This window comes from Haemaphysalis longicornis, unplaced genomic scaffold (assembly GCF_048455015.1).
Source record: "Haemaphysalis longicornis isolate Haplotype H1 unplaced genomic scaffold, Haemaphysalis longicornis Haplotype H1 scaffold_7, whole genome shotgun sequence".
NCBI classification, from domain to species: Eukaryota; Metazoa; Arthropoda; class Arachnida; order Ixodida; family Ixodidae; genus Haemaphysalis; species Haemaphysalis longicornis.
In genome coordinates, this window is record NW_027526422.1 from 93,940,048 (window position 1) to 93,962,832 (window position 22,785).

Genomic DNA, 22,785 nt, shown 5'->3' on the forward strand with positions numbered 1-22,785 from the left:
TATAAGGTATTATCCTACGCGTAAAGTTGCTTCTTGGAAACCAGACCACAGCGGCCACTTATCATTTTTCTTTCAAAGAAAGATGCGTCATGTACTCGATGAACATAAAGACCCAAATGCGGTCGATAAGACTACGAACATCTGGCAACCATGCGCTTGTTCCATTTCCAAAGTTCCACTGAAGGGCGTTCAACCACCCCTGTGTGATTCTGCATTTCCTCGCATCTGAAGTTATCCGAGGTAAATTCACTATTCACTCCGATTAATATGCAAAGTAGAAGCGGTGTTCAGGCCCATCAACAAAATAAAATATGAGGGGGGGGGGGAGAGAGAAATGAAACTTTCAGAGCGAAGCCCTGAAAACGAACTCAACCGTATGGTAGGTGTAAGACCTCATACAGGTGCAAATTACCACCAGATAAACAATTTTCCGGGAGATAAAAAAGGAGTCCTGATGGCCGAATCGTAAGCTCGCCATGAACTCTAAACCTCGGGGCCGTTATGATCACAGGTTGCATTATGCCTGTGATACTCTTTTTTCCAGCGGAAAAAACACACCGACACAAAATAAATAATCAAAGGAATATCAAGGAAACAATACAAAAATAAAAAACCCCGGATTGTCGGGGGAAAAAAGCGCTTTGCGAAGACTGATTTCCCGATCGCTCCCAACCAACCCAGACTCCGTTTTGCATTTCGCGCCTTTGATCTTCGCAATATTAGCATAGCACCACCCGGTCTTTGTGACTCCGCGTGGCGAAGGAGCTAGTTTGCAGCCGCCTCGGAATGAACTCGCGAGCGGAGCTTTGGAGCCTTTGATTTACGGATGGGTTGCTTTATTGGCACTGGAAGATGATTGGCTATGCAGTAGGAAATGTTTGAAAACACGCCGGCGGCCTTAGCGCGACATCAATTCGTGGGAAACCAGCAGAAACGGGAGATCCGCAGGTACGACCTGCGGATTTCCCGTTAAAAATAAATAGCAAAACAACTGATAGCAGTGGGATGCAGAAAAAAAAAAGAATCTAGAATTAGCGCCGCTCTCCTTTATTTGAGACGTTAGGTTTCCATGAACCGCGACCTGGCTGTACTCACCAACGAGACTTACTGCCAGCGCTTCTAAAAAAGAAGAAAAAAGAAACGAAGCACGATTGTTATTATGTTTTGAAATAGGGAATTCGAAATCGCCAGGGTGATTTCAGAAAAAAAAAGCTTCAATACGAAAACATTCATGAAACAACCACGGCAATGCACAATATTTCTCAAATTAACGTGGAGATGACACATGTACTAGGTTGCAAATGGTATTGCAGATGAAGACAGTTTTTTCTCCCCTTAACAGAAATCAGTGCTGCAGAACGAGCATATTGCTGCTACTGAAGCCCCGTCACAACGTGCTTCAATGAATCTACGGATTCGTTTTGTTTTTGTACAACAAATAGCGGTCCAATTAGCGACGTACACGAAACCATGGCTTAATGAAACAGTACCATCGAAAGTAAAACACATTGCCACCCGTAATTATTATTCTCTGTTCACCACATCGAAGCTGATACCTTTACAAACTAATCAAACGAGGGTAAATTACTATGGAATGAAAAAAAGAGGGGGTTTTGAAGATGTTTCATTTTTCCAAGCCAGAAGGAATTTTACCCCTTCACAATAAAATAGCAAGAAAACTAGTTGTAGCCCACGTAATGAGCTACCGTTCACGTTCCTTTTCGGTTTCCTTTTCCCCCCATTTTTTACGGCGCACGAGTAGGAGAGCAAACCAAGCCACATCCTGGTTAACATTCCCTCCTTTCCTTTACTTTTTTTAACACGAAAGTGTTTTATTCCCGGACACACGAAGGTTTCAGTCACGTAATATTCGTCACGGACGTGAAGCCGTACAACGAAGCAAGCGGCCTGTAAAGGGTGCACCTCTGCACACAGGGCCTTCTAGCGGGAAAGCAACCTTTGGTACTAAAGAGTACGTTAAACTTATGGTTGTTCGTTTTCGGGTGTTATAATTTAACACGAAAGTGTTTTATGCCGGGATACAACACTATTTCACTGATGTCATACAGCTGATTTCGTTCACTGAGTTCAGTACACCTTTGCCGAAGCGACGACCCGCCAGCAGGACGCCGTTAGCCAAGCACACCCACAAGACAGCCGCCGACCCACAAATCACGCTCAGTTGCAGATTTAGCCGAATATTTCACTTTCGTGTTTCACTGATTCCTATGACAGAGGAATCAACCACAGTTTTTTTTTCCTTCTCTTTCCATCCACCAGCCCGGTTGCTGTCAAGCCTTTTGAACTGTGATTGATTTTTCTCTTTCACTGACCAGAGATAACTAGAGATATACTATATATATGGGCCATATTTCTTTTTTTTACTCTTTTGGTAGGCTTGACTAGAGTTTCCGATCCAGTAACCATAGCATCCTTGATTGTGAGCTAGAAGCTCTTGCCGTTCGGGGCACTTTTTTAATCCTCTGCACTTTATTTTCTGAATATTACCGGTCGTGGAAACTAACGGTTCCATTTCAGAAAATAAGTTGAACAATACAAGAAAGCAGCAAGCTTTATACTGCACCCCTTACTTTTTAGTAAATTTTAATGGTACACGGAAGTGTCTTGAGCTTGATAACAGTGTGTCATATACTGCTGGCGTTTGCTCGTAGCCAATCTAACCCCGAAGTGCATGATAGGTTAAATCAGTTAAATTCATGTCTACTATATTTATTGCCGCTGCGTTCATTTAGTGAACGTAAAAGTAACCGTTCAAAAACCCCATCTTACGCTCTTCCACCGTTCAATAAGGGTTTTACAGTCGATAGGCCAGTAATAACGTTACAAAGGCCAACTCCTCGCCTACTATATCAGCCCATCCTTTGTGGCGTGCTAATCACAGTCATCTGAAATTCGGCGAACGTAACGCCCTGATTTCATAGAAGACCGGCTGGTTTACGAGTGATACTGAGGGGTGGCCATGAAGGCAAAATAAACGTTTGCTTCATTCAAAAGACTCTATGGACCCCAGAATGTATGTATGTATGTATTTATTGTACTTAGGAAAAGGAAAAGCCACCAACAGGCGTAATTTGTCTCGCCTAGGGGGCGGACACCGGAACGCCTGCTGGTGTAGGGGGGGAGGGGAGGATAGGGAGAAAAGAATACATAGGAATAGGAGGATAGGGGGAGAAGGTTGACATTACAATGCATGTAGCTCTCTCGGTTGACATTACATTGCATGTAACTCTCGCAAGGGTAAATATAAAACACAAAAGAGAAAAAAAAGGAAAAAGGGGAATAAGGGTAAATATAAAACACAGAAGAGAGAAAAAAAAAAGGGTTACACACTGGGAAAATTAACATTACAGAGAAACACTACAGATATAGACAACACATTAATCTACAAAGGACACAGCACACTTGTAAAAGGGGTCACACACGCACACACACAAGTACAGAAGCTGCTTCAGCAGCAGCACTCCTCCACAATCTGGGCAGCTAGGCAGAGTTGTAGTGGAGTGCGCTGTGCAGCCCCGAGGCCCGCAGGTATGTACCCAGGGCCTCGAGCACTTTGTCTCGCTCCCTAGCACTGCCCGGGGGCCAAAGCAGATCCTCAAGTGGCCGCGCTCCGTGAAGCATTGATTCCAATTTTTAAGCCAACTTACAATTAAACTTGATAATAAGCAATACAGACGGAACAGTGGCGACTCACCATCCACTTTCTCGCCCGGTCTTTACCTATACTGTTTGTGCAATTGGCGAACGCCCACCACAGCCATGACACTTAACCACGGCTGAGCGATTGTAGTTATGCCTCTACTTCCGTTCGATCGTGTTACCTAAATGAGAACTGTTTGTGATATTCGCCTGTTGCGTAGTTGCTGACACTATGAGAGATTTTAAAAGCTTTTTGTATCTGTTATATTTTACCGGTTAAAGAAAAAATCGTATTTCAGGGCTACGATTAATTGATTGAGTTGCTAAAGGCTAGTTATTTCAAATCAAACAAGGTGGTATGTTGTCTTTATGGTCCCTTTAACGCAACGCACGTCGATACTTTGCGCCACACATTCCCATCTCCCTATATTGCTACCGTAGAAACAGAAGCCTAGTACTGATTTTACTTCGAACCAACCCTTTAATTACCCACATAACCCATCTGCAATGTCTACAAAAACAGGGCGTAAGACCTATAAAAGTTATCAATACCGTAACACACGTTTTGTCTGCTTCTGTCATGTTCTTGCCGAAATAAGTATTGTGTGAGAACAAAATTTATTATAAACCCACATATCAGCGCGCAGCGACTAGTGGCAACAGCGCTGCCCTAAAAACAGAAAAAAAAAACCAATCAATTTCCAAGTACTCCGGGCAGTCAACACTTTTCACAACAAATGTCTGTGGCGGTGGAACAAGCTACTACAAAATCAATCCACAAAAAGTTCACAGGTTCTCACAGAAAGAGCTCAGAAACTCGTTGAAACTCAATGCGGTACAATAGTGATGCTCAGGATGTTGTTCCTGACCACTATGAAGCGCGTGGACCAGCGTAACAGAAAGCCTTCTTCGCCTCGAGCGGCTAACTCATTTTATACGTGATGCTGCCCTCTGTCCCCTGCTTATTTTCTTCGTATAAATAATTTCCATCTTACATTTTACATTCCGAGTTCGTTGTTCGAGCTAATGATTTATTCCTTCTTGCTTGCCGGCGTTTCTGCTTCTATTATAAAGCAGATCTTTATACCCTATAGCTGCAGAAACAAAGTTCTGGCAGTTTGTATACCTCGGGACATTATTTTATTTCAAAAGGTGAATAAGTTGAATACGGTTCAGAAATATTTAAAAATGCCGAAAAGTTCCCTTTGCTGTGCGAGATAACAATTGTATTGTGATAGAGTGCATAAGAAGCACGAAAAACGTACCACATGTTTCTACACGAAACGTGTAAGCAGGATACATGCGTGTTTTTTTTTTCTTTTTTCAGTAGTATACTAGCAGTGACGATATCGGCCGCCAAAACCAAGTATCTTCATTTTAGGTGTTGCAAGACACATTGAGGGCTTTCATCCTGATGACAGTAGTGGTAACTGAGGATAAAAAACGAGCCCCAACGCTACCACGGTTACAGTTGGAGAGGTACATTTTAACCAGGGTAGATTAAAATGCAGCCCCGTTTAGAGAATCTGCAATTTTGTGATAACAGCGCTTTCCTGGACCTCGGTGTACGTTACCCCCCCGCCCCCCCCCACCCCCCCCCCCCCAAAAAAAAAACAAACTCCCATATCAAAGCCAACAATACCGCACTAAACGCTTTCTTATTTTTGCTAACAGTGCTCATAGTACGTATATAATCAATATCGATTTTTCCTCTAATATTCTTATTTCATGGCAAGCTTTTTTTCTGCCGACAAGGGTGTAACTGATGTTTGAAATCTTTATTTTCTGCGCTCATTTCATGGAAAGTTTTTCCTGTTGATAAAAGGGGGACTTCGATTTTGCTTTCGAAGGGGAGGACTTGGGCTTGTCAATTAAACCCACTAAAATTAATTCACTATTCATGACGGCTGCATCGTATCGACAGTGCACTCTACACTCCGCAACAAGGTATCCTACACAGCAGTCTACTGGTCGTTATAAATTCAAACGTGCCGTAATTTACTACTGTCGTTTTAAATATGCCCTTTTTCTCATTCCGGCGACAAAGCCATGTAAGTGTATGCACTCTACATGCAGTCACTTGGTTTCGCATGTTTCTTTCTTTTTGAAACAAACTAACACTGGCGTTTTGCTTCTAATTTAATGTTTTCTTCTCAGGCGACGCCCCCAAACAGGCTTACAGGTTAAAACATACTTTACCCCGTATGCAACACACGGAGCAATAGCAAGTCCTGCGACTTGCCGCAAACATGTCTGTCGTCAAAATATTTGCACGGTAAATATTAGTCTTCTCTTACCTTACAAGTCTCCTATTACGTAGCAGAGTTAACTCTTTCGCCACGTTTTAACTCTTCGACGTCTTGTTAAAGCCGGCAATCTTCAATGTTTAATGAATTTGCATACCCTCGGTCTGATTCCGAAGTAGACGGACCGCACGTGATGCCCTTATTCCTGTACCGGTACGCTCTCAGAATAAATTCTGAGGCGGCATAAGCCAAACTCTTTGCGGTCGGCGCAAAAGCAGGTGTTTAAGCGTTTACGAAACCACGGAGGCGTCTTTCGCGGCCCGCCCCCCACCCAACACTCTCGGTGTTCCGTCTCCATTCTTTTCGTCGGGCGCTAATTAGCGCGCACCTTGGAGTGTGAAGGGAACGCGTCCGGGCACACGAGCCCGACTTTTAAAGGCGCTTTTCCTGCGAGGCAACAGCAACTTCCGTCGCGGACAGAAAAGAAAGTTTCTCCGTTATTTGGCTCGGTACAGAAGAAGATGCGACGACGATGAGACCCGACTCTTCTTGATACCAGGTGGCCGAATCTTTCTGTCGGCGCGCCACACCTTGTCTGGCGTGATCGAAGACCTCATGCAAGGCGGCACAGCAAAAAAGAACGCTCGGAAATCAATACGACCAGCGGGCACCCCGAGGTCTCCCCGCGGAAGAAACCACGGGAAGGAAAGAGGTGCTCTTGGAAGGACGCGCCAGGACCTTAATTCTTAAACAACCTACACACGCGACGTAACTGGCGAATGCAGCTTTGTCGGCCGAGGTGACTTTCGTGGTGTCGCGTGGCACTGGTAAAAAAGAGTTGGAAGAGACTTACGAGGATAGGCTAGCAGACGACAGCGCCGGCCGCCGCTTCATCACCGGCTCGGTCAAAAATCGTCTGCTCGGAGCGAATCCATGAGGAGAAGCCAACTTTTCGTCAACGTCCGTTCAGGCCACGTTAGTGAACACGAGGGTACGGACGACCACAATCACTGCCGCGCAATCGAGCACGGGCCGGAGGACACACAAACACGCACGTCCGAGGAGACAACGGCTACTACGTTCCGTGAAGGAGGCAGAAGACTGAAACGGCGCCCGTCGAAACAGGAGCGGAATGCCGCACGTGCGAATCCGGTTAGCCGAACGGCGAGTTTCGTCGGAGAGCCAGGAAAGTACACACACTGGGCGCGAGGATGATGTCGCCGCTGCGGCAGCCGGGCGCAAGCCGAGCGAGCGCGGCTGTTGCGGCCGCGGTCGGGCGCGCGCGCGAAACCGTTGCCGCTTCCCTTTTCTCTTTTCGCCCTCTCTACAACTTCGGACTCCTCTCTTTCAGCGCCAAGGTCACGTGACCGGAGGCGCGCCCGCAGCAGCGGCGTCCTCTGTTGAAAGCTCGAGGAAACCGAAGGAGCTCGACCCGCCGTCTAACTTCTGCAGCTGCACGGCGGTGCGATTTCTTTCAGCGCTATTTCGACTGCGCGGGATGAGATACGGTTGGGCAGCGAGCCAAAAGGATAAGACGCGTCGTTTTCTGAAAATGGCTGCAGACGACAGGTTCGCGACGAGTTTACGCAAGCGGCCGGAAAGAAATGAGCGCCGAGCGTGGATAAATTCTGACCCAAGGTAAAGCGTAGCGTCAATTCGAATAAATAAACAAACAAATAAATAAATAAGAGCTTTTATTTTCCCGAGAAAGTAATCGAGTTCGTGAAAGGCGAATATGAACCCCAAGCGTAAGCAAAGAGGGAGTCAAGTAAACAGGTCGGCGTACTGAGCACGTGCTATGGAGGCTCTATTTATTTTTGGTCGCTACCCGAAGTGGGCATGTGCGTGTGGGAACGTGAGGGCATGGGAACAGCATGGAGGAGGAACTGCCTGCGGCTGCGGGGAGTTTTGCCGCAAGCAGCGCTGGGCAGCGTCATTAGGTCTTACGAGGCCGAACTCAGTTTGCAATGGACCTCAACCACAGCATGCGTAGCTGGGTGAAGTGCAGAGATAATGTGACACGTCAAGTGAGTCAGCTTGCAGGCTTGGACAAGCTCATGCAGAGAGTTTAAAGGCGCCATGAAGACAAAATGCAAGTTTTTTTTTAATAAACGTTCATGTAATTTTGTAATTTTTGTCGAACTTCGTTTTTCATTTGAAAGAACTAGCCTTCAAACAACAACAAACGAGTCGAATAAGTTGGCCAAAAGCTTGAGTACTGTTTACAGAGTGGCGTACTGTCGCCGCTGTGGCCGCACATCCTTTTCATAGTTATTCTCCACGCTCGCCAATTCACCCACCGTAATGCAACATACCCTCCAAAATAACGCCACTCCTCTCCGCTAAACTATGGCGCAGTCTGCACAGCGTGTTCAGCCTCTCTAAGAGAAAGCCCGCCTCAAGGCCCTCACTCCATCCGGCTTTCTAACCGCTCTGATCAGCCCGACGATGAGCGGAAATTTTCATGAAAAAATAATTTCCCAACGCTAGCCATAGCCCAAAGAACTTCTGTAAATGGTACACCCCACGCACCAGTGGCGCCTCAATGTCCATAATACGCATTTTTCACACGCACCGATCCAGCATTGCCCGACGCTATAGAACCTTCACCCTTCCTCCCAGTGCGTCCTCCTCATACAACGACCACATACACCACAGCCCGTTCACGGTCTCTCGTTGCCCTCTATTGTATTGATAGCAGTCTGGCACGATCATTATACAGGCGTATGAGTTCGCTCTCTTAACCCTATCCCGAACTGAAACGACTTATCCCGCTTCTCCGCTTTCCCACCAGGCTCAGTTCTAGAAGATCACTGCACCTTCAAGATTTCCAAGACCAGAAACACCCCTACTTCGTACACCCAATTGCACTATACCTCACCCAAAGTCCCAAAGACGAAGAAGAAGCTGAAACGGCGGTTACAATCACTACCTACAGGGAGGTGCTCGAATGGTACAGGGAAGGCCGCAGGGTCTACCCGCCACCGCACCGTAATCTCAACCGCAGAGAGGCAGTGATCGTGCGACAGCTACAGGTGCGGGCAATCTGGACACCGGTGTTCGCTAAGCACGTGTGCCCCGAACTCTACCAATCGGACGCGTGTGTGTTGTGCGGGGGTGAGAGGGCCACCATGCAGCACATGCTGTGGGGTTGCGGACAACAACCAAGGCAAGAGACTACTAATACGGCCGAAGTGACCGTGCTTCCACCGCGCATTGAGTGCGCGATCATGAGTGCGGACTGTGGGTTACAGAAGATGGCTGTCCAGCTCGCGCTCGCGGCCGTCGAAAGCCAGCGGCCGAAACCGACGCCTCCATCTCCCGCGAGGGGGGTGCGAGGTAATAGGCAGTAGGTTTGCCCCTACAACGGGGGCTTGAACGCAGGCCAATAAAGATGTTGTTTCTCTCTCTCTCTCTGAGCCGAAACTAATGCACAGTGAGTGAATACCCGAAATGTTTCGATATCATAATCTACGATTCGTTAATGTTGCTGGTAATTCCCGATAAACGTAAATTAACGCAATGTCACCATCTTCGAGCAACGCTCATTGACAGCTCAGAACCGATTAAAGTACGCTTCTTAAGTGGATCGCACCGGTGACTTTCACCAAGCACCTTCGAAAGTAGCTTCGTACTTTTTAGGGGCAAAGTTCCTTAGTGGCTGGGGCTGTTGGCGTCTCATGTCGTCGTCTCATGTCGTCGTCTCATGTCATCGTTGAGTCGCGGGTTCGATTCCCGGTCGTGGCGGCCGCTTTTCTGATGGAGGCGAAAAGCAAAAACGCCCGTGTGTACGAGATTTCGGCGCACGTTAAAGATCCCCAGGTGGTCAAAATTAATCCGGAGCCCTCCACTACGGCGCGCCTCATCGCCTGCGTTGCGTCGGCGCGTTAAACCTGACAATCAATCAATCAATCATGTCATCGTTGATGCAGTGACGGTACTAAAACAACGTGACAATCGTTTACGCCGCGCGCTATAGAACGTCGTCGTCGTCTCATGTCATGGTCGATGTAGTGAAGCTACTGAAAACCGGGAGCACTCGTTTTCCAACGCCTCGCGCTAGAGAGTAACGCGTACTAAAAGAACACACCGGGACACTCGTTTTCATACGCCTCACGCTAGAACGCTTCGTGCTTCAAAGACACGAGACTTTTACAGCAAAGCTGTATACCTCTACCCCCCAACGATTTCATCTCCGTTGTCATAAACGCAAAGGCGTCAAGAATACACTTATACACTGCATTCTTCGCCCCTCCCCAGGTGTCACGTTAGTGATGATGGGCCGGGATTTTTCTTTCCCTAATGCCAAGCTACGCATCCTGTCGTCGTTACCGTTCTTAACAGCTACAAAGTTTTGTCGCTACCAATTATCAAAAATGGTTTTAGAAAAATTATTCCTATTTAAAGCAAGATTTAAATTAAATAAATAAAATAACGGGGCGCGGGCAGTTGGAATTCGCGATAAAGAGATAGGAAATGAATAAAAAAGATACCGACATGAATTAGTATGTAAAACCGGGGCCCCGATCGATGGGAGATAAGTAACTCCTTTCGTAGCTGCCACGGACAAGCGCCGGCCGATCTGCGCGCGTGCCGAGGGGTCTCGAGGCCCTAATTGCTCCTCCAATTAGAGTTATACATCTTTAATGAACTCCCCCAGCGTCCTATACATAGTAACGCACCTCGGGCTGTCAGAAACGGTGCGCGGGTAATTCCAGGTCAAATGGGGCACTGAAATCAGAAAGAGGGGAAAAATGCCTCGCCATAAAGTCTCGCCGGTTTCGCGCAGCGTGCGGCTAGGTGAGGGAGGGAGAAGTTAACGCTTGTTGAACGAAGCCGTGCGTTTTATTCTCCGCGTGTAGTGTTTGGCCGTCAGATCGATGGCGGAAATTTCTATTTGTTTTTTTATTCGACGGTGAAAGCGCAAACGCGAGTTGCTCGAATCGCAGCCTTCCGCGACATGCAACTTCATAAAAGGGGCTTTTTTTTTTTTTAACACAGTTGGCGTTTTGGCTCTGCCTATACAGTGCCAGGGTAAAGGCGTTTCGGCACTGGCCATATAGTGCTGCGTGGCCGCACTGGCCGTACGTGGGCAAGGAATATGCTAGGCTTGCTCATGATAGACGTGGCTGGATATCTTTGGGAGAGGCCCACGCCCTGTAGTGGATGTAATGATCTGGATGTAGCGATGATTATGATACATGTTTACAAGACGGCTGCAACGAAAACATGCACCTAATGAATGTTAACACCTGTTAACATTCCTATGAAATTTGCTACTTCATGACCCACGGGCCTAAAACCATCATTCAAAATTGCGAAATGTTTTTCAGATCCATGACAACGTTCCAAGCGCCCTAGTTTGTTGATTTTGCAAATATATCATTTCGTTGCTGAAATAAATACAGAAAACGCTCACTTGTTAGACAGCTGGCGCCATCTAGTTAGAACTAGATAAACCAAAATGTGTTTCTCCTTTACTCTTTATTTCAGCACAGAAAGCACGCATTTCTAAAAGAAGCAAAACAGGCCATTAGAAACATTTTCCTGTATCTGCAGAAGTTCTTGTGTCGGTGCACGATTCTTTTTAAGCCTGTGGATCATGAATTACTTATTCACATAGGAATGCGATCGGGTAAGTCCCCCTTAAGAGCGCACAATGTCTCCAGCCGTTTAATTAATTTGCATAACAAATCCCCTGTGTCCGTATGCCTCCAATGCAAGGCAGCCTTTTGCCTAGAGTATTCAACGTACTTGGTATTCTTTCAGCATAATATACGGCCGCATCGTTGGAGCGCAGAAGTTTCTAAATGAGCGGAATTTTGTCGAATGAACGAGCATACTCGTCCCGTCAGGCGGTCTGTGTGTGTCGGCCGCTTCCTCGGTGGCGACAGTGCATGCTTACAGACGCTGCGACCGGTGTGAGGTACATCTATACGACTTGCTTGGGAGCTAACCCTCTGTACTTCTACTTTTTCCTCCTGCTTTCTTCTTCGCGTTCTCCTTCCTTTGTAGTCAACACACTCCCACCCAAGAGTTAATCGTCTGGGTGTGAACAATGCGTTCGAAACCGCAATCTTTGATTTTGTGCGCGTAATAATCTTTTGAGAGAGAGGATGGTCTTTAATAGTAGTGGAGAGGTTAGCCTGGCAAAGACGCCTAGCTTGCTACACCAGATTTATGAGGAGAAATGAAATTGATGAAGTCATGACCATCACTAGGATGACAATGATGCGCTCGTATAGGTGACGTTTGCGTAATGGCTGACGAGGAGCGTCACATCTACCGTTGTCAGGAGGTTTTCGGTTGCCGTTTCTTGCAGCCAAATAAGTGAATGAATTGTTTCGGGAGAACTTGGGCAAAGTACTTTACTTTGCCCAAGATATCGTTCGGGAAGGTTGGAGGTAGAAGTGTTACTAAACTACCCCCGTCAGAACATTCGCGAGGGCGGAGCGAACGGAAAGCAAACCACACGTCTAGGCTCCTGTAGTATGATTTTGGTGCGCCACCAAGGAACTAATTGTATTAGTGGTAGTTTACAGCAAATGTCTCCGTCCTCCTGTAGTAGCTCGTGTAGACTGAATCAAAGGGTGTTCTTTAATCCCCCCTGTGTCCATGTTCGGCCTGTTCCTGATTCAGGATGCTACTTACCGCTGCGTTTTTATTGGACAGGACCTTCTCACTTCGTGCAGTACGGTGATAATTTAGAGGATGCACTCTGAACACGGTGACTTATTCACACAGCAGTTTGGCAATACGTCTCTCGGCGGGCTAACGGTTCGGTAACTCAGCCACTACACCAGTGTATACCCAGAGAACCGAATCTGCTCTGCATTACGTCAGATTCAGGTGGACGGAAGGTTTAGGAGTTCTTTTTAGCAGATGACTTCGGATGCAAAGACGGCTCGAGGTTAAGAAGTGAACACGTCGTAGGCAGCCGAGTGGTACAGCGCTCGTGCGTGCGCGTGTATATGGTTCTTCAGCGATTAGAAGCGTTCGGAGCGTAGCCGCCCGTCTCAACTCCGCTCAGAACGCAATCCGTGGCTGCCGCGAAAGTTCAAAAGAGAGATGACGCGTCCGGGACACCAGCATACTCTCACGACTGGCCCGCACGTGCCAGAAATAAAGCGCGGGGTCACATGCACGCCACGACGGCCATTATACAGACATATAGTCGCGCCGTTCGCGTTTCTTTTCTGCGTGCCTCCGAGAAACTAAAACTTCCTTCTCTCTTCTTTAAACGATTCCAGCGCGTCGTTTTCGCTTGCCTTTTTCGCCCCGTTTACGGGCACTTCAGGCCTCGAAGTCATTTTCAGGCGCCCTTACACGGCCACGGGTTCCCGACTGGGTCCCGCATTTTTTATTCTCTTTTTTTGGCTGAGGCTGTGGAAGAGTGCACGAGAAAAGGGGGAGGAGAGATAAAAGAGAGAGTCCGCCTTTGTGCCCGCCTAACGAAATTTGTTCTTCCTGCTGAATTCTTCATGAGACAGCTGTAAAAGAGAGCCGGGGGAGATGCGCCGAAAAGAGTTCTAGGACGCGGGGGAGAGAGGGGGAGAAGGGGAAGAGGGGGAGGAGAGACGGCGTGCCGTCGCATCAACTACACGCAGCAGTGGCCGCCGCCACGCACGAGCGCGCCTGCCCCATTTGAACAACAAAGACGAATGGCCGCCAGATTAGAACAAACAAGCAACTATAGTTGGGGGGAGGACGGCGAAATTAGGGCAAACAATAAACAAGGCGGAAAATGGGCGGCGGAGAATGACCCGACAGCGCGGCTGTACCGTTGCGGAGAATGCTGGGAGAAGAAAGAAGAAGCGACGAGACGAGCGCGCGCGCGCGCGCCCGCGGAACTGAGAAATTTATTCCAGCTTTTGTGAAGTGCATATCGCTCGCTAGCAGATTCGTCTCAAGGATGAGAAGGGATGAAAAGGATGAAAGTTAGGACATTAAAAGATAAGACTGCTACATGAACGGGAATATACCCCCTCACATGCGCCCCGTACATTTCTATCTCGACGTCAATCACTATGTTAACGCTTTCTCTAAAGAACTCTGCAGAGCAGCTTTAGGCCCATCTTTGCGATGACAGCCATGATAAAAAGGCGACTAAATATGCTGACGTCTTGTGCAGCTGCGGATATGTTGCCTCCCTTTTAAATCTCGAACATTATTCATAGCATCACGCCAGAGGAAACGATTAAGAGCTATCTTCACACAAACCATGTTATCGTGCCGTCACCGACACACCGCCTCTCCCTGCGCGATTTCCTGACTTGTCAACTCATCTCAGAGGGGAAAAAAATACGAAGAAATCGTTACCACCGAGTGAAGAAAGCCACAAGCGGGCTGTGACAGCCATATGTAAAATCAGGCGCCAGAGGCGACATGCTTTATACCAGGATGCTGCCGCTGTTTACAGCCAGAGTCTTAAACATAAGCCGGGTGTGACACTTGCCGCGTCTGCAGACGACAACAAAAAAAAAATCAGGAAAAAGTGGAACAAAGAAGGGAGGGGTGTCACATTAGCTGAAATTTGCAATTCCGTAAGAATGAAGCCTGACATGTGTTTCCTAGACGCGAGTGGTGCTCCAGCGCCAAGCTGAGCTTTTTCTTTTCGTGTTGTATCCACCCGGAGGGTTGTCACTTTGGACATTTATACGGTAAATGTGAACGCTGCTGTGAGAAAGGGGTTTTCTAGAGGAGGAACAGTTGCAAAGGAAAGTGACAGCGTAGCGGCAGCAACACGAAAACGATCCCCGTCAGCATACGGCGATTCTCCGCGCTGTAATTCTCCCCGCTGTGTTCTAATCGGAACAAAGTTAAAGACAGTGGAATCTCGATAAACAGAAATCGCTTAAACGGAACAACAGCCGGTAAGTTGGTTGGTTTCGTATTGAGATAACGTAAAAAAAACTCTCGGTAACCGGAAGTAAAATTTCCGCGTGATTGGGGCGACCCTAAGCCGCTGGCGAATGTGAAGAGGGATGCGTTGAAGTTCGTGAGTTGCAGACGGGGTGGACCGCCCAATGGTGCGAAGCACCCGACGTTCAATAGGGGAAGGCGAGAAGCTCGTGTCAGAACACTCACTAGGCGGTATGAAACCGACGCCCAAACGCGCTACACGGATATCGCCCATACTCCCAACGGTTCACACACCACCCTCGTCACCCTGGACTCTACCGGCCATCTCGCCACTGCAGCCACCTACAAGCAGCTACCAGTTCCCACAGCAGAGGCACTCGCCGTCGCTCATGCGACCACCACCCACCAAAAACAGCCCTACCTAACCATCATCACCGATTCGCAGCAAGCATGCCGGTGGTATCAAGCTGGCCTGGCACCCCCTCAAGCTCTTCCCATCTTTCACTGTCTCCCCGAAGAAATAGAAATAACAATAATTTGGACCCCTGGCCACTCTGGTCTTGCTGGGAATGAAGCGGCCCATGCCGCAGCCCGCGCTCTCCACAACCGGGCACTCCCCTCTGCAAGGCTAGATACCACAGGACGTCCAGATTCTGCAAGCACCACCTTAACACCGCTGGACTCTACCTATAGCTCCATCCTTTCCCACTACACAAACAACAGAAGAAGGTACCCTCCTCCCCACCCATCCCTTACCCCACATGAAGCCTATGTCTATCGCCGCCTTCAGACGGAAACTTTCTACAATCACACGATTCTCTCACACATCTCCCCATCCCTCTTCCCCCATAACTGCCAAGCGTGTGACCTTCCTCTTACCACCTTCCACCTAGTCTTTTCCTGCCCGCAGCACCCAACCCCCCTTCACTCCCCCACCCTTGAGCAGTGGGAGTCCGCTCTGACCAGCTCGTCACCGGAGCAGCAGCTCTGCTTGGTGAAACGAGCTCTGGAATCGGCGCGGGCTCGCGGCCTCCTGGACATGGGAGGCTGACCACTTCCCCTTCCCTCTCCCCTAAAGCTCAAATAAACGTTTTTACCACCACCACCGTTTAAACCGAACCAGAAATGGAACTTCTTGTGAAACCCTTTGGCATGAAAATCAGTTTTTTACGGTTCCGGCTGTTTCGTTTTTTTTTCTTCCTCCATATTTATTCTTCCTCGAAATTTTTTTTTTTACCCTCGTCGGCCTCATAAGCCTCGTCTTGTTAGTGGTCAGCCGTGTTAGCGCAACGAATGCAACATCGCAGCTCTTGTTTCACGTTCGGTCTTGATTCAAGACGCCGAGGGTACAGTGCTCACCTTCTGCCGCCTCGTTCGTGCCATCGTGTGCTATTAGCGCTTTATTACGGCGTTGCCGTCTTCTAAATTAAATGGCGCATAAGCCCTCGCGAAGTTGAGGCCTCTAGTCTCCGTGAAGATGCACTTGCAAGGACTCAAACAAAAATAATTGATGCATTTTGTAGTGCACAGCGACTCATTGTTGCCAAATCAACTTTGTGAATGGTGGGCCTAAACATCTTGTCGTTTTCTTGCTTCCTGAAAAACTATCAGCTACATTCACCTTCCAGTGCTTAGAGTTCCATTTAATGGTATTAAGAATGAATACGCACATAAATTTGCCCTTTCACACTACTATCTCAGTAAACGGAACTCCTGTTAAACGGAACGAATTTTCTCGATCCCTTGAAGTTCCGTTTATCGAGAGTCTACTGTAGTATCAGAACAGAAATCAGAAACTTTTTTTTTTGTCGCATTTTGACTTGTCGGGCTGCGTTTGCGGGACATGACTTCAGCAGACAGAGAACATGTGCGAGTAGAAAACAGCATGTTCAGAATAGCCTCCGTGTGCGCGACGTATTCACCGCTAACCAAACAGAATAAGGTCTTTCCTACAGTTAGAAGCGTTGGTAAAATGGCGACCAATCAAAGTTTTAACGGGGTTTCAAGCATAGAGAAAGAATTTGCACCGAATGCACGAGTTGGCCCCAGTGTGACGACTTGCAACTTTCGCACAAATATTTCGACTTTGCTGAAACTAATTGCCATCCACTGCTGAAAAGCCTGGCCGAATGATTAAATTTACTACTACCACCACCATGATCATCATAGACGCAATCATTACCAACATAGCGTCATCATCATCATCATCATCATCATCATCGACAACCGTCGCGTCTTCATTCAAATTCGCTGGTTCAGGCTGCATGAATAACGACGCAGCCGTTATTCATGCATTGCGTTTTCGCAATTGTTTTCGCAATAGTCGCGCAAAGCATTACGTTTTCGTTAATTGTGTTCATCTTCATCTGTACTCGGGATTTGGGAGAATTTCACCGCGTGTTATCATAATATAATTACACACCATTCATCTCAGATCATGAAAGACATGCGAAGCCGTTCCAGTCGCGATTTAAAAAAGAACCAGTTATGTCTTATTATTACTTCTTACTTACAGTAAACGCCCCGTAAAAAAGTCGGTCCCACCGGAGACCAAGAAAGACGCTCGAACTACCAAGACTCTAAACCGGGTCATCATCGCTAAAACTTCAGATTAAAGCTTTACATGTTGTATGAAGTTAACTTGGAAACTTTTTCTCGTTTTTTAGTGGAGGTCTAGGGTAGCCTTGGTGAGAAGGACAGAGCGTGTGGTTAGGTGTCACAGTTGTAACTTACGAACGGTGACTTGTGGTCATGTGCTAACTAACTAACGTGGAGCCGACTAGAAGCCCGCGGTTACAACGTGAACTTTCGTTAGGTATGCAGAAAATCTGCGAACAGGAGAACATCTACCGCGGACGAAAAACACTACACGTGCAAGAAAATGGAGACAAGCGGCGGATAGCAGAAAAGTTCACCGCAGAACAGGGGGGTCGAGAACGATTTCTCAAAATAAAACGCAAAGAAGAATCTTTTTGCTCCCCCCGATAAGCATTTGCTCCCCCCGATAAGCACATTGCTAACGCTATGGGAATAACCAAGAGTCGCTTCGGCTTCAATCTTCAAAAAATCATGCACCCTCCGTCTAACGACGACGATGGTTGATCGCGAAGCTTTCTCGCGATGGATTCTTTCGTTGGCCAATCCCACAGAGTAGGTGCTACTTCAGAATACCCACAGCAGCTCTCGGGTGTGCTCCCTGTAGGACTAACGTTTGGGTTTGGGGTGTACGGCGCGAATGGGTACCTGCTGCTTGGCGTTCGCTTCGACCGTGTCGAAATGGAGCAGTCGGATAGACGCCGGCTTCATAACGCGAAGGACCCAGGTTCGATTCCGGCCAAGGGAAGCGTGTTTTTCTTTGGCTCCTCACCCACGATCATTCATCATCATCATCGTGAGAGAAAGTTGTCTTTCCTGCAGGACGTAATGGCGTACAGAGGCATCAGTGACGACACTAAAGCCGCAAAATGTCTCTTCTGCGGAGCGGCGCGTCTTATACAAGGCCGTTAAGTGCCCACCATATCGAAAATGCCTAGTCGGCAAGTCCGCGCGATTGTGCTGAGTCAGTGTTCAAACGCAGAAGGTCGCGCAGCACGTGCACGTGACCGTGCAAACATGCCTGGCAAACGAGCGGCACTCATCCACGCATGCACTCCACTAGCGAAGGCGTGCCCCTAAACACGCACGCAGGATTGCTTCATCGTTTACCTTTCAGCGCTTCTTCGCCGTCGTAGCACGCTCCGTCCGTCGTCCCAGCAACGCTTTGCCGCTGCTGTTGCCGCTTCTGGTCGAAGCCCGAGTCGCTGCCTGCGGCCGGAGACTCGACGCTCGCGCGACTTGACGAGCGAGACTGCTGGACGACAATCTCCGTCACCGTGGTCACTTCAAACTCCACCACGCTCAAAGTCAGCATTGCTCTTTTTGCTACGCGGCGGCAGCGCGGTGCACGGCGACGTTATAATAGGCTGAAGATAACGCCGCGAGTGGCCGAGAGCCGTGCGCCGTACTACCGGCAGGCAGATAACGTGGCCGCTGACACTGCAGATCCGAATAAACGAGCGCGTCGATGCAGTGCGAGATTATCTGGGCCCTGTTGTGACAAATGGGTTACAATACAGGCCGACGTTCAACTCGGGGAATCTACGTCGTGCGCGTGTCACTTTTTTACCATTCGTAGTAGGGCAGGCGTTTTACTAATCACGGAATGACTGGAGGGAACCACTTCTTCCCGTCACACTCATCGTCGCTGTTATTACTGGCACTTAAAGGAACATTTTAGGACTCATTAGCTGACGCGATATGCGAACTTGGCTGTTCTCCCGACGTTCTTAATAACTGCAGACCAGCAGAAAGAACGATGCAGTTGCTTCGTGTAGTTTCCGACTTGCAGCAGGCGTTATGGCGTCGTACGAGTTCGGCCATCGAAGAATGGCGTCAGTTCTCCGCGGACGTGAATCGTAATCTTTTGATGATGCCTGAAAACCACGGTTTCCTTTTAGCTGTCATTTATATAGCATTCACGCCGAGAAACCGTGCGATCAGAGAGGTTTGTGTTTCGAGCAGGTAAGTTACAGCTGTGAGTGCTTTGCGTACGGTCCTAAATTAATTTGATAAGCTATGTCTGCCTTCTTCCTTTTCCAGAAACTGGTAGCGCCACGTGTTTTGCTGTCCAAAATCCTGTTTTTCATACTTATATGGGCAAGCTGGGTCACCGCTAATAGACGAGAGAGTTTCACGGGTGCGTTGTTCCTTTGAGAAAACGTATTATAAAAAATGAGAGGAAGGATTAAGCCCTGATCCCAGGATCCAAGCTCTGATAAAATCAATAGAGAAAATGTGGAGTCGGCAGCGAACAAAAATGTGCCCTTCTACTAACAGAGTCCGAATCATAAACGTATCAAAGCCGAGACAATTGCTGAATGCGCAGCGTCTTAAGCAAAGGGGTTCGTAAATTAAACCGGCAGTGCTGTGGGAACACTTCGGGCAATACAGTTGTATACGATCGCGCGTATTTCTCCTGCACGCGACCACGAGGTTGTAAAATATCTACTTGTCTGCGAGAAGGCTTCTCTTCCGCGAGTTGGGGTAGAAGATAAAACAAAATTAAAATAAATGCAGCCATTCAAAAATAATAACCCCGAGAAGGCCTACGCAGGCGAAATCTCAGCAAACAGCCTCACGCACTTGGGGGCCTTCCAGAGCCGTCATAAATTCGCGTCCGTAAAGTTAATTTGACGTTCTCTTTCGCGCAGCGCTCGGCTTGAAAGGTGGTGGCGGCGGTGGCGGCTACAGCCACGTGTTTTGACTTTTTGGCATTCGTCTTTCGTCGGTCTCTTCACAGGTCCTCGTGCACGGTTTGTTTCGCCGGCTACCAGCCCCTTTTACTGTCGCCGCAATCCTCAGACGAATCTAAGGTCTGGCAACAAATATAGCGCCGGAGGTCAATGAACCCGCACCTGGCTAAGTCCGCACCGAAAGCCCAACGTCGACGCCGAGAGAAAACAACGAGAGAAAAAAAGGGGCATGTAAAAGAAGTAAACGGGGTACGTGTATACGAGCAAGAGTTTGGAGAACGGCAGGAGAGAATGAAGTGGATGGCAGCGAACGGCGGAGCGAGAAGGGTTGGCCGCGCCTCGTCGTGACAGCCGCGAGGGCGGGAAACCAAAAATACTCGTGACAGCTCTCGGCCGTGGAAGCAACAAATAAGGAAGTTATAGGTGCGCTGCCACCGCTCCTGACGCTTTCCTATAAACGGAAGAGGACGCGCCTACTCGTGGCCGGCGTTGGCGCAGGACGGATCCTCGCAAAAACGAAACCATGAAAAATACGGGATGCGCGTCGGGCCTTCCTCTTTCTCGAACTGTCTTGTATTTTTATACCCTTCTAGTTTTATCCCGGTGCCTTCTAGTTTCGTTTTCAGTCACCGGTGATGGCTCTCAGTAAGCCTACTTTTCGACCGTGCAGCGTTCTGCCGAATTCGTTCGACTCTGTGTAAGCAAGACGCGCGATATAAAAGTGTCGGCCTTTTATTTACGGTCTGTCGACGCTTTCTGGTGGAACTGCGACGTGCGGAATGTCTTCGATGTTTTCTGTTTACTGGCGGTAAGAAACGTTGACGGATGCGTGGGCGTGCAGCAACTGCACGTCGAGTTCTGTCGAGTGTAAATTTTAGAAATGTCACGTATTCCCCCAGCGTGTCACTGAAGGATAGTTCTTGGCATGTTTAAGGGTGTGGGGGAAGCGAAAGTCAACATTGAGGCCCACGAAAGTTCAGTTCGTAAATCATATCGAGCGGTTTCGGGCTCAGCGTTGGAGGCGTTGCTAGAGTATTACTTTTTACCCCGACGTCGGAAGTTTTTTCACTGACCAAGACGCACTTTGTGAAGCAGTCAAAGGTAATAATGAAGGTGCAAATCTTCTGAAACATGCTTCCCCGTGCACATTCGCTACGATACTTAGGAAGACCGTGAGAACCAGTGCTATCGCTCTCTCGACGGACTACTAAATATTATTAGAGCTGCAATCGAACCTGTTGCAAAGAGAGAGTGTGCGAACGAACCAGGTACCCACCGGTGCGATAGAGTAGCGATCACATCCTCCCGACCCGGTAATTCGACGAACAGCGCCCGCAAACAACGAACGACGCCGGCTCGAGAGAAAGCCGGCACCCGCAATGACGACCGCAGAGATGGATCAACGCGCGCGGGCACGGAGGAAGTGCCGGGAGCCGGCGTGCGCGCTTACGTATCACTGCAACACTGCTTCGTCGCCGTGCACACGAGCCACGCTGGGAAGCCGACGCGGGGAAATGAAGGAACGACTGGGTTGCGGCAGCACTTCAAAAAAGCGCCTAATCTCAGCGTGGCATCCGCGCTGCGCGCACGCTGGGCTTGAGAATGAAATAATGAGAAGCGAAGGTTGGAGCATTGCGCTGGACCCGCGGAGCCTCGCTTTGACAGAAGCACGCCGCCACCAACGCGATCGTCTTTTTTGGGGGGTTCTTTCGGTGTATGGAGGTCGCGCCTTGCGGGAATACACGGGCGGGGCATTGTCCGTTTCGCGCTCTGCGCGAGAGATGGCGCTAGGCTTTGGATAGCAGTGGCGGGGAGAAAAGGGGGAGCGAAAAGGCGGCCTTATTTTGAATCGCCGAAAGACAGCGACGTTTCTCGACATTGGGAGGTGTGGTTCCGTTCTGTGGCGCGTGAATGTTGTTTGCTTGGTTCGCTTTATTTAGGCAGGCCATGCACCATACGAAACATTTTAATATTTATTGATCTGCCCAGGTTACCGTGGGCGAAAGGCGTTCGGGTCACATGGAGCGGTTCCACCTCAGCCATTGCCACCTCCCCCTTAATTTTGTTCGTGTTAGGGTTTAATAGTCTTCACGTTTACGTTAGAGAGGCGCTTAATACTCTTTACGTAACAAATAAAAGTGGGCGTCACAGCCACTGGTATTTGGTGGATCGGCCATGAGCGTCCTTCCCACGGCAGCTGTTTTTGTGACTGGACCGTTCCTTAGAGTGGGTGCATAATAATTGTGAATGGGTATACCGAGGAAAGTGTATAACAGCTGCATCTCCCCGGTACTCTACGGCGAAGAAACTTGGATACTCACTAAAAAGGCTCAACTTAAATTGAGGACGACTGAGCGAGCAATGAAACGGAAGATGATAGGTGTAACATTGAGGTACAAGAGGAGAGCGGAGTGGGTCAGGGAACAAACGCGCGTAAAGGAAATAATTAGTACAAATTAGGAAGCAGAAACGGGTGTGGGCAGGGCATGTGATGCGAAGGCAAGATAACCGTTGGTCATTAAAGGTAACATAGTGGATCCCTAGGAAAGGCAAGCGTGGCAGGGGGCGGCAGAAGGTTAGGTGGGCAGATGAGATGAAGATGTATGCGGGGATAAATTGGTCACAGTTAACACAGGACCGGGATAGTTGGAGACCTATAGGAGAGGCCTCTGCCCTGCAGTGGGCGTAGACAGGCTGATGATGATGGTGGTGGTGACGATGATGAT

The 22,785-nt window shown here is 48.5% G+C and overlaps 1 protein-coding gene across 4 annotated transcripts in view; it reads right to left on the minus strand.

The window, feature by feature from the left end:
• Positions 1 to 22,785, minus strand: part of Liprin-gamma (liprin protein kazrin) — a 179,632-nt gene that overhangs the window by 151,348 nt on the left and 5,499 nt on the right. For 2 of the 4 annotated variants that reach the window (XR_013317663.1, XR_013317662.1), the window contains exon 1: positions 18,474 to 18,723. The exons of 1 other annotated variant lie outside the window; for it this stretch is intronic. Coding sequence is in view for 1 of the 3 variants with exons in the window: in XM_077678056.1 (XP_077534182.1) it covers positions 18,474 to 18,678 (205 nt within the window). In the remaining 2 variants the exon portion in view is untranslated. Of the gene's footprint in view, positions 1 to 18,473; positions 18,724 to 22,785 lie in introns of those variants that run through there. One more of the 4 variants, XM_077678056.1, reaches the window with a different exon arrangement.